Source organism: Rhagoletis pomonella, unplaced genomic scaffold (genome assembly GCF_013731165.1).
Source record: "Rhagoletis pomonella isolate Grant_MI unplaced genomic scaffold, Rhpom_1.0 Rhpom_scaffold_00010, whole genome shotgun sequence".
Taxonomy (NCBI): domain Eukaryota; kingdom Metazoa; phylum Arthropoda; class Insecta; order Diptera; family Tephritidae; genus Rhagoletis; species Rhagoletis pomonella.
Window position 1 is genome coordinate 22,286,049 of NW_023458564.1, and position 15,644 is coordinate 22,301,692.

The following is a 15,644-nucleotide window of genomic DNA, read 5'->3' on the forward strand; positions in this document are numbered from 1 at the left end:
TATTATGTTTTATTATATTATATTATAGTTTATGCAATACAGGTTTGGTTTGAGACTAATCAAAATATTCAATTATCAAAAAAGCAGTTGAATCCCAATTTGCATCTCCTCTGATTTGCGTTCTATATAAAAAATAGTTAGAACACGTTTAATGAAAAAAAATTTGAGTGTAGAAAAAATATAAAGTGCAAAAGAACTACCTTACTAAACAATTTTATTCAGAAAATTCGATTTCTTTTTGGAAAAACCTATTTTTTCTAACATTTATTTTTTTGGCAAAGGCGGCCATATAAATTTTCAAGTCGAGAGGCGCGGATTAGGATTTTATTTTAGATACATGGTTTCTTCGGAGAATTTTCTTAGAATTTTATGTAGTTTACGTTTTTGCAATACGATTTAAAAAAAAATCAACCCGCCCTAATACATATACATATAAAAACTAATAAAGCCAACTGGTTAAAAATATTGCAAATAGAAGCTTAAAAATTAAATTGTCGCTATGCGCACTCAATTTCTCTGCCATGTTTCGGCTACTCATGCCACATCTTGTTAACACTGCTTGTTGCAATTTTCTTTTACCCCGCCTGCCATATCATATCTTCATCTAGTTACGTATGTATGTATGTATGTATTTCATGTCACTTCTTAGCATTGCTGCGCCCACTTACAATTGCTCACAAGCGGTTTTTGTTGTCCATTCACGCCCACGCCACCAATTCGATTGATGTTACCATTAATGCCACAATTATTGTTGTTTTCCGCATTTTCCTGCATGTCCATTTGATAGCGCTGCGCTAGACCAGCCGATGCCGGACGCGCAATATTTGAGCCGCGATAACCGAAACGCGACGCTACACCAGGCAGATTCGCTGGCTGGCCGGCGGCACCTGCGTTCGCGGTGCTTTGATTAGATCGTTGTGTAGTTGCGGCTGCCGCACCCATTTTCTCAAAATGTACTTTCGCCAGGAGCTCTTTATTTTTTTCGGTGAATAATTGCGGTGGCCATTGGAGAGAGAAGGCAATAAAAGAAGTCAAAGAGGAGCAAGTTTTTGGCATGTCAGACGGTCATAATAAACCGATGTGAATCAAGTAAATAAATATAATAAAGTAAACAACGTAAAACTCTATCAACGCAAATTTGTTATGTATATGCAAACATACATACATATTTATCTATGTATGTATGTATTTTAATTGTGTTCTTAAATGTGAGCGCATGCTAATTTTCTTTGATTTTTCGGGAAGTGTGTCGGCGATGTGTTTCACAACCAAACACCTGTTGTTCGCCAAATTGACTATTTTTCGCCTGATGTGTTCTGTCTGAACTGTATTGAACTTAAAAGAGTCTACATTCATACGAATAAATTTTTTTAAGTGTGTATATATTTGCACGTAACGTATTATTCATGCATTCCTTGACGCAGCAAAGTCATTGCACTCACCTGCATTGCCATTGTCGTCCTGCTGTTGCTCGTCCTGCAATGTCTCCCCATTGTCTGTGTCATTTGTCACTGCTCCCGTTTTTTCATTATCCTCACCCGAAGTGGTATTGCCATCGCGTGGCGTTGTTGTTATATTGTTGCACTGGTCTTGTTTCCTTTTTGCGTCACTGCCAGTTACACCGCCAACCCCGGCTTCAAGCAACTTCTTGAACTTTTTCGGCGTTGTATTGAGTTTCTTGCGAAAGCCGAAGGACATTGCTGTACCTTTGGTCTCAATAATGCCCACTCCAGCGCCCATATTGCCGGTGGTGTTGCCGCCATGTTTCTTCGAATGCTTTTTACTCTCGGCCTGTCCCTGTAACGAGAAAGCGCATGTGTTGTACATTTTACTTTCAAAGCGGTTTACGTAATGTAAAATATTAATTCAATTAAGTGGATTTCCACCAAGACTTTTATTGCGTGTACCAACAAGCCTATGATCATTGTCAAATCAATACATATTAGGGGTTTTACGTAAATTTTAAGTGATATTAAAAGTTGTTAGTAGCAGTAACTTATTAAATTAGCTTTGCAGAGTAATAAATATTTAGAGAGAAATTACCAAACATTTCAATTCTTTAATTTTCAGGCGAATATTATCTAAAATTTTTTACGAATGTTTCATACCGTTTTTATAACCAGTGATTTTCTCTTTGCTTCTCTAAATCGAATAAATAATGGTATGGAGTTACCTGAAACTTTGAGGAAATCATGGGCACCATTTTCACATCGTAGCAACTACTCTAAAATTCACAGTAAGATTAAAAGATCATTGAGCATTTCTGAAGTGGGGACATTATCAAGCCTAACTGTTGAATGCAGTACAGAAATAACTGTTTCTCAATTCTAAGCGAAGGAACAGCAGCCCAAAAGTTATACAAAAATATAAAGCAGCAAGCATATGGCTGCACATTTGATGCTAGATGTCAAAAATCAGCAGTTTCTTGAGGAATGGAAGAAGCTTTTTTATAGAAGAAATACACTCGGAGGCGACTGCTGTTAGAAGAAACTTTTCTAATTTAGATGCTGATCTAACCAAAGATCGAACCCACCTCTAACCATCCTGCCACGGCGGCCGGTATGGGACGCTTAAAAGCTTAAGAATAATTTGGGTGTGTGTTCATATTATTTACAAATTACATCAAGCAAACTCATCATCATCATTTTTTTGTGGCGACTAATTCCGATTCAGGAAGAAGTTAAAGTTAAAGATAATGTGAATAATATTATATTGTGCATTATATTAATACTAGAGTACATGCGCTGCCTACTGTAGAACACCACGGTAATATTTTTGTGTTACACCTTGAGTGTTTTGCAGTGTTTGCATTTACTACTCCATAGTAGCAATAGCAACAAACCTATTGCTTCGCTTTTGCTACCGCTCTTCATTTGAAGAGAGCAGTGGCAGAGCAGGTAGTACAAAACGCGAAAAGCATTTGTATTGCTCGGCTCCCGACTGGGATTCGTTGTACTACTACGCAGATGAATAGAGTACAAAAACGAACAATGTACTTTTTAGAGTCGTAGCAAATAAAAAAACTGTGATTGCAGTGCGGAGCATAGCAAAGCGAAATTTTTGCTTCTACTATTGCTATGGCTACGGGAGTCGTTGCTATTGCTCTCGCAGCTGCTACAAATGCTAAACTGGTTTTTCGTTTGCTTTCAATATGTTGCATTTTTAGTTCACACATTTATTTAAACTATGAATTTAAATTGTACATATCTATGTATTTCATTCAGTAAAGATAATTCAAAAGAGAACTTTAAATACTACGTAATACATTTTTTACTGTCATTAATCGTCGCGTTCTTCAAATAAGGATGCATTTTCGATGGCATTATCCAGATGGCCCGAATTTAGTTTTACTAGTAGGATGTTTTCTAATGTGTTGTGACTAAGCCGATTTCGGTTGTCAGCTAGGACTAATTTCAGGGAAGAAAACGCCCTTTCTATTGTGACCTTAGAATAAAGAAAAATTATAACATTTTATTGGAAAATTCAAAAATTATTTTTACATACTTGAGTGGGTGGAATCGCAAAGCATACTTTGCTTAGCTCATAGAGCTCTGGATCACTTAACTGCCTCTCTTTCCAGAAGTTTAAAACATTAATATTAGCTTTCATGTAAGGTAGCTTCAATATTTCTATTTTCGTATAAACATCTGCTGCTTCATGTATAGGTGCTATCGCAGAGGATAAATAGTTGTCTAAAATTTCAAAGTAATTTTCTTCCGATTCTACATAAAAATAACTAACTTTTCACATTTTAAAAATAATAATAGCTCTCCATCATTTTTGGGCAGGGCCGCATGCGTTTTCACGTGGAATGATCCATAAAAATCCTATGTACTTGTATATTGCATATCTATGTACATTACGGCGGGTCGATTTGTATGGGAGGTTTTTTCCACTATACGCGTATAGCACAGGAGCATTCTACGTGTAGTTCTAAGCAAATTTGCCGAAGAAACCATGGCAAACCCCCCACGTCAGTAAAACTAAAGTAATTTCCACTAATAAAATTATGCTCCTGTGGCGGCATGTTTTCTTTTTAGTAGATCAATAACGACTGTACAAAAGCATACGAAAAACCAGTTGAGCATTTGTAGCAGATGCGAGAGCAACTCAACGACTCCCGTAGCGATAGCAATAGCAGTAGCAAAAATTTCGATTTGCTATGCTGCAAACCGCTATCACAGCTTTTCATTTGCTACGACTCCAAACAGCACATTGTTCGTTTTTTTGCTCTATTCATCTGCGTAGTAGTACAACCAAACCCAGTCGGGAGCCGAGAAATACAAATACTCTTCGGGTTTTTTGCTACTTGCTCTGGTAATGGTTTCTTTAAATCAAGACCGATAGCAAGAGCAAACATAAAAACTGGCAAATAGCGGAGAATTTTCAAACGCTGGTGTTTTGTATGCTAGAACGGTGCGGTTCCAGGAAAGCCTTCGCCATCAAATTTGTCAACGAGTGAGTACCGCGCTTGGCTTCCACGCGTACGAACTTTTAGAAGTGAAACCTCTTTACCGGCGGTTGTCTGGTTGGGAGTAAATTGGCAAGTTCAACGGAAACTTTCAGAAGTACAGTACTTCTTTTTTCGCTCTTGTACTTCGTACTTTGAAGTACAGTCAAATGTACTTCTTTGCGATATTTTGTACTTCAGGAGGGAGATTCTGCAACCAGTTAGCGACAATTTTTGGATCGCTTCGACGCAAAAACATTTATGTCATGTGTCAAAAAGTGCGAAAGCGATTCGAAAATTGTCCCCCCAGGTCCTGTACTACTCCGATCTTCTGGACGATCGTCACATGGCCTGGGCGATAAATTCGTTCAAACCATTAATGTCGCCGGGGGCCGATGGCATCATACCTGCGCAGCTGCAAAGGACTCTGAAGGTGTCGTGCAATTGGTTGGATCCTATTTATGTGAACGTGGAGGTAGTCAGTCTTGCGGTCATCCCGAAGGCAGAAAAAGGCTCTCCTGTTTCCCCTAGGGATTTGGGCCAATCAGACTCTTCGTTTTTGCTAAAAACGCCAGAGAGACTTATAGACCTGTACATAAGAAACGTGATTCCTCGTAACTGTCTTTCAAGAGCTCAATATGCTCATTGCAAGAAAAAGTCGGTGAATACCGTCCTGCACACATTGGTAAAGTGCCCAGAGGAAGCCTTCACGCATGAAAGTTATGCGGTAGGGACCTTCTTCGATATCGATGGGACCTTCATTAATGTCACTCCAGAGGCAATAGTCAAGTATATTCATAATCTGAGGTTGAAACCAACCTAATAAGCTTACTTCGTGGCAGAAGTCACTCTGCACTCAGTGCAGAGTCAATAGGAGTAGTCCACAAGGTGGTGTTCTCTCTCTGCTCTGGATTGCGGTTGTGGACGACCTTGTAAAGGAACTGAGAAAAGTGGGCTGTCGAGTGATGATGTGGAACTTTTGCTTAAGGGACGATTTCTATACACCCTTTTTAATCTGGCTCAAGGTTACCTGAACCAGGTAACTAGGTGGGCGATGAACGGCAGCTGTCGTAGAAGCCTAATATAGAGGAAAGGGTAGGAAAGGTGGCGGTTTCCTTGTACTGCTGTAGGGGAACTATCGGTAAAATGTGGGGTCTCTCGCCCAAATTAATTCATTAGGTCCAAGAAACCAGATTTAAGCCTATATTGTTTCAAGGAGCCCTTTTCTGGTGGAACTCACTATAGAAGACTACACTTGTAAAACAGGAATTAGCGGAGCATTACGAATCACACCTACACTGACGCTTAACATACATATGTCGAACACGATGCCTGCGGATATTGCAGACAGAAATGTCGCAGCACGAACTGGATATTAGGCTAAGGGAAGCCGGGTCCTTTTGTGACAGAAAAAAGGAAAATAAGAGGTTCCTGTGCTGCAGAAAATGTTTTATAGGGCACTTTAAAACGCGTAACGTCTCAAGGGCTAGTGATGGGGGTTCTGACAGGCTATTGTGCTATTGGTATTCATGCCGTGAGACTAGGAATTTCGACTGATCCTTTTGTATCAGATGTCAAGAAGAAGATGAAGTGGAATCATCTCCACACTTTCTTTTAGACTGTCCAACGTTCGCGAGCCTAAGATGGATGCAAATTTGCTCGCACTTCTGAATAAACACTGAGCTCACAGGGATCGAAATTAGCCGCATTCGAAATTTCGTAATCGGCTCGCGGCGTTAACGTAACCCAACCTAACCTGTACTTCTTTGAGCTATGAAATAGTTGGTCACATTAAGCATGACTTATGATATAAACCCCGGCTGCGTTTAACGACAGCTACGTTTAACGATAATTTGTAATGGAGTACAGCTTAGCTATGTACGTATAACCTTTGTCAACCAAAAATAATTTACTGAATCTACTAGTCTTTCTTCTACTTCTGATTTAAGTACTATTTAAATGAAACATGTGCATTCTAGTTGAAACATTTTAGCCGTTTTTTTTGTCCTATTTAGCCGGGTCGCCAAAAAAGTTCTGGCAACACTTGTAACGAAACACAATAGATTCAAATCACTCGGAAGCATTTTGAAGAGTATTACTGAATCGCGATTTACATACTGTACCTAGATCTTTTCATCACGCATTTGCAAGACCAATTTCTAAAACATCGGGACATTTTGTCTAATTTTACTTGCCTCTTCTTGTTGTGAACTGTTTGAGAAATATATATCCAATTTACATGATTCGAGGCCAGAAATATTGCAAGTGAAGTTTAACTTTGGAGAAAACACATCGCTGGTATAAATATTCAAAGTTCATTTGAAGCTTTGGATGTTTGTAACTCCGATGCTTTTTCAACTGTTGATCAAGTACTTAGAGTCATAGCTGTTTTACCTTATACGACTGCCGTTAAGGAAAGAACGTTTTCAAATTTGCGCTGCCTAAAAACTTATTTGAGATCAACTATGAAAGAAGATCGTCTCAATGTGCTAGCTTCTCTGAATATTCATCGCAATCTGGATGTTAATGTTTACTTAGTATTTGTATCTGTACCTCGGCGAATTGCATTATTGAAAGCAGAATAATTTACTATATAACGCCTCATGAGACTTTTGTTTGAGTTGCGGTGAATTATATCCACAATTAAATAAAACAATGACTTTTAACTGAGATACGATACGATAAAATCCAAATATTATCATTAGCGCAGTATGCGGCAAACAATCACGACTATCGACAGTGCTACCCTATCGGGAGAAAGTGACAATCGATAGATGCCAAAAAACCATCGCCAACTATCGATGGTGTCCATTATCGATAGTTTGCCACTAGGGATGTCGAAAAAACATCGATACATCGAAAATTTCGATTTTTTGCTTCGATACATCGAAAATTTTCCACTCGATGTATAAAAAGTCGACGTATCGAGGCATCTCTCTCTTATAAACCGTTTTCCTGTGATCCATTTACTTTTACTTCTTCGCGCCTTATTTTGGGATTCTGCTTCAATTTTTTCCGGGATTTCGCAGTTCTTATGATTCTAGATTCGCAAAGTCTAGTCTTAACCTTTTTCGACATCTTTTGGTTTTGAAATTGATCTACATAATTCAACGTCTTCAAACTTCCACTTTCCTACTTTTAGTACCAGCGCAGAAGAGGAAAAGTTGTCACTTAACACGTACATACGTCTTTGAAATTTAATTTTAGTTACAAAAAACTTATAACTAGAAGTTAAAAATTGTTTGTTCATTAAAAAATGTAATTTTCTTTTTAAAATTCTTATTTTAGTAAACAAAATTCGGTTATCAAAATATGCCTATGTATTAACTCTAGCTGGCCTGAAAAATCGACATACCTTGAAAGACGGGCGGTTGGCCCAACTATTATAAAATAATTTTTAGTTACAAAAAGCGTAAAATTTTAAATTAAAAACTGTTTATTCCTTTTAAAATAACATTAAATTAAAACTTCCATTTTTATTTCCTTATCTTATTAATAACAAAACTTGCATATTTACGAATAGGGTCAAATGACCCCAAACCCTCTTTTTGGGTAGTAGTACTATTTATTTATATTTCAAAATCAGCAATATTTTAACTTCAGCAAAAAATTGGAATGCGTGCAATTTAAATTTTAAGCATTTACAAAAAAGGCGCAGTATACTAATCTAGAAAAATGACTGGCTAAATAAATATAGTCAGTCGCATATGAAAATGGGTCAAATGACTCCTGTGTGATGCCATACCTCTGCATATTTTTCTTTGGAGTTATGTGAAGTCAAAAGTCTTCGTCGATATGATTCAAAACTTGGAAGTCAACATTATTCGCATAATTCGCGCATTGTTGGAAAAGTTATTGAAAATTGGACCTTCCGAATGGAGCGCCTACAGCGTAGTCGAGGCCGACATTTCATTTCACTTCATTTATTACCAAAATGGTGATATTAGTACAGTAAGAATTGCATTCTTTTTTAGTACAACAAATATAGGTACAAAATACAATAGAGCTTACATTGAATATGAGACAACAGGTAGAACTTACACTAAATATGAGACAACAGAGCAATACCTACAATCCACTGTTAAAAATTTGAACATTAAACATTTAAATGAAATAAATTTCAGATATTGTTTTTTCGGGTAATAATGAATATTTCGACATCCAGTTCTGTTTTAGTGTTCTATTTAAAAAAAAAATAAATAAAAAAAAACAAGGATCAGCCCTTGGAGAAAAATTATATAGGTTTAAACCTTTGACCCACAGTTTTTTGGGCACATGTACATATCGCACACCTAGATCTAAAGTGCGATCAACTCAAAAATTATTTTGGGCGATATACAAGTAATGAAAATAATTTGTTTCCTATACCTGTTTTTTGCACTAATTGCGTTGAATCTGTACGATCCACAAGCAGTAAAATTTCCCTCTATGAATTTTGAGTTAGCTCGTTTTAGATCTAGGGTAAAACGATACCATGGAAGTATCGATACCTGTACTTGTAAATACCATCGAAAGAAAGTATCGGGCTACATATCGGGATACCTACTTATATCGATATGTGTACCTACATGCATACATATATAAAAATTGCTTGTATAAAAAAACGTTATGACATATCTATGAATTCTATCATTTTTGATTTTAGACAAATGGTACTTAATCTTTTTAAGAAAAACGCGTAAGTGTTAGAACATGTTTTATTAGGATGGCCCCCAAAAAACGAATAAAAAAGGTGCAAAATCCAATAAGTTTTTTTTTTATGCCACAGAATTTGCTTATTTTTTATGTATGTGCGTATTTTATTTGTTATACATACAAACATAAATATTTATTTTGTACAAAGAGGAGGCGATTGAAATCAAAAGCAATTATTTTATAATTTATTTCATACAAAATAATGGTCAAAGAAGTAATCATGTTGACAATATGTATTTGGAGGACAAAGTTATAGTGTAGTGTATGCATTCACATCGCCAGTTTAGAGTGAAAAGTTGCTTAGTCCATTTGTAGAAAATTTTCAGGGGAGGAAAAAAACCTTTCAAAATATTTACTTAAGGAATTTTGCAGAAGTTTCCGTTGCGAAATAAAAGACTTATGACCATATTCATAAAATTTAAATTGGATTTATAGAGCTCTATAAAGTGACATTTTCATACAAATTTTCGATTTATAAAGCAGTTAAAGCGTTCTTTATTTTTTTATGAATTTGGGTGCTTGCATTTTCTGCCAACAATTTTTAACTATTTACAATAATAACACTGGTTTACAGCAAAAATGTTCTATGGTTGCCGCTATCCAATTCTCATGTAGAATCGCTCGATCATTCAGAAAATCAAGTTAATTTTTTTTTCTATGAACACGTTTTCGGTATATTTGCAATTACCGTTTGAACCAAATGAACAATCGTAAACCAATGAAATTCTCCATATTCTATACATACATTACTTTTCTATAGGCCTGATAGTTTCTGAGTTAGTGGCGTCTGGAGAACAAAAGCCAAACTAAAATTTGTAACCCAGTGTAATTAGATTAAAAAATAAAATTCCGGGAATAAAATTGACACTGAATCGGGTTTCGATACAAATAATTTCTTCCGATACCTACTAAGTACTCGGTTCAAAAGTATCGATACCCAAATTACTTGGTATCATGGCGATGTCCTAGGAAGCAGTCAATTGCCTTTTCCTGCATATATTTTTAACTACTTTAAAATGCATTTTTCTTAAAAAACTCCATAGTCAATATGTTTCTTTTGTATACGGTTTCGTTCTGCACTTCACAGATGCTTTTTCATACTTTCAAGACACAAATTGTTTCTTTGAGTGGGAAGAGTATCAAAACTCGAAACATTTACTCACAGCATTTTTCTCAAATTAGTCTTTCAATTAGTTGATTTAAAAAAAACAAACACTTGCTTTCGGCAGGGTATTTAGATCTAGGTGTGCGATTTTTGCAAATATGTATATGTAACTTTGTATGTACTCTTTTGCTCAGAAGTTTTATTTTCGCAAACCATTTGCAGTTAGGGTAGTTATACTAGATTTGTGTGTTTAGTGGTGGTAATGCCAGCGTGTGGCATGCATCAATACGTCAATTATCGTAAAAACGATGAATCATAGAAAAACGAAGCATGCAACACGGAACAAAATAGGCGAAATGTTGTGCATGTATGTACGTATGTATGTGCGTATTTAGATATTTTTATATAGTTGCACGCTTGAGTGCAGATGCTTCTTAACAAATGGATACTTATTTATGATTTACAACCGACAGAGAGTGAATTCATGCCAAGCAAACAAATACAAAAAATGCAATAAAGTTTGACACCGCAAATCATATTCCACACATGCATACCACATGCCACACGTTGCTGCGCCTCAAAGCTGGCAAAGGAAAAATTTTCCAACATTTAGCGTCCACAAAGTGACTGTGAAACTCGAATGGGGGAAATATGTGTATACCAGTGTACGGTGCTGCTGCTGAATGGCAAAATTTAGTTGGAAAAGCAGCACAAATTTTTAGTTTGTGTGCGTGTTTGTAGTTATAATTAACTCAAGTCCTTCTTTGAAATTGGATACAATCGAAAGTGCTTTAAATTACTACATATATGATGCTTTCCTGCCTAATCGTATTCTTTACCATTATATCGCCTTCGGTTAATGCCTGCGTCAATTGAATGACTTCAGCGTCGTTATCATTGATTATTTGTTGCTGTTGTTGTAGTATGTCGTCGTTGTCGGCGAGGTCCTCGTATGTCTCGACTGCGTCTTCTAGATTTATGACGAGGTTCTCGCATTCATCCATCTTGAATGCTGGCCTTTCAGTGCGTTAGCCCCCAGGGTAGTGGGTGGGCTGTCGTCTGCTGGCTAGCAGTGCTTTGAGTCGCCGTGTTTGAGTACTTTTCTTAGCTTCACACACGCACACACAATGTTTAATTGAGATTTGCTACAAAATTTTAGTCTTAAGTAGTATGTTCTCGAAAAGCAAAACACTTTATTGTGCAAGTAACTAAAACTTCCAAAACATTTCTGTTGCTTCGCTTTCATATATGTATACTGAACATTTTGCAAATTGTGTACATTGCAAGCGAATACATATTCAATTTTCACTTTGAAAACTGCACCTCACACAATGCTTTAGTGCAGTGTTTCGGCGAAAGTCCTTGAAAATAATTGCTCTCCTTGAGGCTCAACCTTTTCAAGTACTTTTTGACCAACTTTCCACCACTTTTGCGATTACCACAGGATGCACTTTTCTCCTCTATAAATAACTAGCAATTCTCCTATTCAAATTCGTTCACTTTTTTATAAATTTTTATTTTCACAATCTTGCTGCCGTTAATTTCAGCGACACAACGGAAATGTTTATGGCAGCGAAAAGTCTACGAATTTTCCTTTCGTTTCCCATTGCCTGTGGTTTTGTTTGCCTTTTCTGTGGATCTCATGTTGGGCATGGGCATGCGCGTTGCTGGAAAAAATGACATTGCTTGTTTTGGTAAATTTTCGCTTCGGTGTCAACCGATGGTTGTTGCCTTGGCATTTTCCTGCCGCCGTAGTGCCACCTGTCGTCATTTTCCTGACCATGTTATAGGGTGGATTTATTAGCTTGCAAGGTGGTTGAAAGCAGACTATTCGTTATTAAATTTTGGACGGTGTGCTCGGATAAGGTTTAGGACCGTTTTCACTATCTCCGGTTAACACTAATCCCCACCCTGTAGAGAAAACACGAACTAGTGAACCAGACTTCTAGTTCAGTACTAGTTCTTTTTTGCCAAAAACGAACCAGTCCGATAGTAACTAGTTCCGCACCAAACCAAAAGCAGTGAAATGTGGTACTTTCACTAAACTATTCTATTTTAAATTTTAAAAGCAGGGAAGGTAATCTTTATGAGTAAAATAATTTAAATCAGCATTAAATCTTTATTTTATGAATTATTATTGAGTTTTATTTTTTCGCTCAAACGGAAATAATTATTATTTGATTTTTTTTTGGGATTACAAATAATGATTATTTTATGATTTTTATTTTTTCGCGCAGAGATTATCATTAATTTTCAATTTTATTTTTCCACTTGAAAATAATGATAATTTATAAAATTGAAAAGGCCATAAAGACGCAACCTACTGAAATTTTTACCTGAAAAGTTTGGGTCTTATTCCTTTTATAAGGGTGCGGCTACCTCTCAAAAGGATACGTCGGTTATCACGCTGGTATAGTTTTTGAGTTGCTTAATAATCATTATACTTAGTGATTCCATAAACAAAGGCCAAGATCCTGAAGGACAATTGAGAAAGGCAATGCAGTTGCAGAAAAAGAGGCATTTAAAAAAAAGTGCCAAAATAATTACCACTTTCTCACTAAATTTATTTAAAAATGCAAGCCAAGTTTTTTATGCGATCCACCACAGCTACCTTAATACAGTCAGTCAATAAAGTTTAGGTACAACGAATTTTTTACAATACGGGCAACTATTTTTTTAATATTTTAGTTTTCGGTAATTTTTTATAAAAATATGGTCAATTCTACAACAAAATCCCCAAAAATCAGAGTTCCAAACCTTGTGCAAAATTTAAGAAAATTCAGCAAAATTTCATAAAAATAATTCACTTTCTATTTACGCTCTCTAGAAGAAGTTTTTTAGCCCATTCAATTTTAGTATAATGAAGTGAAAGTGTGAGGAAGCTAGGACTTACCAAACAACAAAAAAAAAAAATAATTGCTAAATATCAATGGTAAGTCCTAGCTACCTCAAACTTGCACTTTGTTATACTAAAATTGAATGGGCTAATAACTGAGTGCTTAATTTTTTGCTAAAGAGTGCAAATTGCAATACTTGGATGGAAATTCGCAGTTTTCTTTAATTTTGCATAAGGCTTGGAACTCTGATTTTGGGGGTTTTTGCTGTAGAATTAACCATATTTTTATAAAAAATTTGGGAAAAATAAAATATTTAAAAAATAGCTTCACTCTACCTAAACTTTATTGACTGACGGTATATCTTTTTTAAGCAAAGTACGACAAAAACTTTCGAAGTGCTTCATATACATATAAGCTTAAAAAGAACTGAATTTACTTAAAAATCAATATGCCTAAATTTAGACAAGTAAGACAAAGTGAACTAATATTTTTACTTTTAAGCAGAACGCACTTTTGTTTTTTACTTACTACTTAAGTTTAATACTACTACTACTACTAATGTGGTTTATAAATTTTTAATAAATGCGTTTAAACATTTGTGATTGTATCGTCCTTCCTTTAAACGATCGTATTTAATATAGAAGAGAAATGTTTTGACAAGCCTGATTAGAAGGTGACGAATTTATAACAGGTTGGGAACTATAAAAAATGGATGCAGATCGAATTAGGAACTGGTTTGGAACTAAAGAAAAGGGGATGCAGAACGAACTAGATCTTATCTGTCGAATTTAGAACTGGTTCGGAACTAGAGCCAAAGGGATGCAAAACGAACTAGATCTTATCTGTCGAATTTAGAACTGGTTCGGAACTAGAGCCAAAGGGATGCAACGGGGGACAATTGACACTTCCTTGGACATCGCAATGTTAAATTCGCCAGTCGCTAGCATGCAAAAGAGAATTAACGCGTACTAGTCATGGTTCCAAACCCACTAGAACCGAACCAGTTCCGCACTAGTTCGTTTCCCTACAGGGCAGTTAAACATCTTTACCGAGGTTACTGTTTCCATGTACAATAACATTGTGTCGGTAGGTTGGTATTGAAAATGGGCGAAATCGGACAGTAACCACGCTCACTTCCCATATAACGGTAATTTTCAGAAATACGAAAACTGCGATATTTTAGTAACTACTGAAGATTATTCACCCAAAATTGATATTTACAATAAGTTTTAGACGAAAAGTAAGAGTATTATAAATTTTTGGAAAATGGGCGTAGCCACGCCCACTTATGGTTGCATGTGTATATCTTGGTAACTGCTGCATCAATTTCTTCCAAACTTGCCACAGTTGTTGGCTTTGATACAGCATACCAAATGGCCGAAAATTTTTAAAATCGGACAATAACCACGCCCACATCCCATATCACGGTAATTTAGAGAAATACAAAATCTTCGATAAATCAGTAAACATTAAAGCTAATTTATTCAAAATTGATGCTTGCAACAATTCTTTACCAAGAAATACGTTTATGATAAAATTTTGGAAAATGGGCGTGGCACCGCCCACTTATGATCACATATATGTATCTCGCTAACCGGTCTACCAATTTGTACCAAACACGGCACAGTTATTGAGCTTGTCACATAAAAGCAATGCGTTGAAAATTATTGAAATCGGACTAAAATTGAGGCCGCCTTTCATATAACGGTAAATTTCAGAAATGCTTAAAACTTTAATATTTCGACAAATTTTGGTAATTTGTGTTTTAGTTAGAGTAGCTTTTTTAACTCTTTTAGAACGGAATGTATTAGGTTATATTCAAATTCGGAAAGGGCCTGATAAAGATGGGTTAATAGGAATTCCTCAACCTATATGTTATGCAATTAAGTTATTTACTAAAGAACAAACTTATCCTCTTTTATCAAATTATATATCTTATTAGTTTTTCTTTATTTATTTCTTTAATTGTTTGAATGTGTATTCCTTTATTTGTTAAATTACTTTCTTTTAATTTAGGATTATTATCTTTTTTTTTGTGTTCTACTAGTTTAGGTATTTATACAGTTATAATTGCTGGTTGGTCTTCTAATTCTAATTATGCTCTATTAGGGGGATTGCGTGCTGTTGCTCAAACTATTTCTTATGAAGATAGAATAGCTTTAATTTTATTATCTTTTGTTTTTTTTTAATTGGAAGTTATAATATATTCGATTTTTATTATTTTCAATATTATATTTGATTTGTTGTTGTTTTATTGCCTATTAGTTTGGTTTGATTTTGTATTTGTTTAGCTGAAACTAATCGTACTCCTTTTGATTTTGCTGAAGGTGAATCTGAATTAGTTTCTGGGGTTTAATGTTGAATATAGATGAATATATATAAGATTATCTTTCAAAAAGAAAAAAAGTTAATCAAATCGGTTAAGGCTCTGGACTATTTTGGACAGTAAATTCCAGTTTTGGACCACTGTGCGGCGCACTATGGAGGATTGGGGGAAAAGTTTTGGACAAAAAGGAAAATTTGTTGATCCAAAACAGATAGCGAAATGACTCGAATG

General features: G+C 35.7%; 1 protein-coding gene across 8 annotated transcripts in view; it reads right to left on the reverse strand.

Moving 5' to 3' along the window:
* The window catches only part of LOC118746163, a 114,912-nt gene extending 103,072 nt beyond the window's left edge, over positions 1-11,840 (reverse strand). For 6 of the 8 annotated variants that reach the window (XM_036479960.1, XM_036479959.1, XM_036479958.1 and 3 more), the window contains exons 1-3: positions 11,090-11,840; positions 1,443-1,797; positions 669-971 (exon numbers count right to left, since the gene is read on the reverse strand). In XM_036479960.1, the coding sequence (XP_036335853.1) occupies positions 669-971; positions 1,443-1,797; positions 11,090-11,254 (823 nt within the window). In that variant the 5' untranslated portion in view covers positions 11,255-11,840. The remainder of the gene's footprint in view (positions 1-668; positions 972-1,442; positions 1,798-11,089) is intronic. The other 2 variants (XM_036479957.1, XM_036479961.1) reach the window with 2 other exon arrangements.
* Between the last annotated feature and the right edge of the window lie 3,804 nt (positions 11,841-15,644).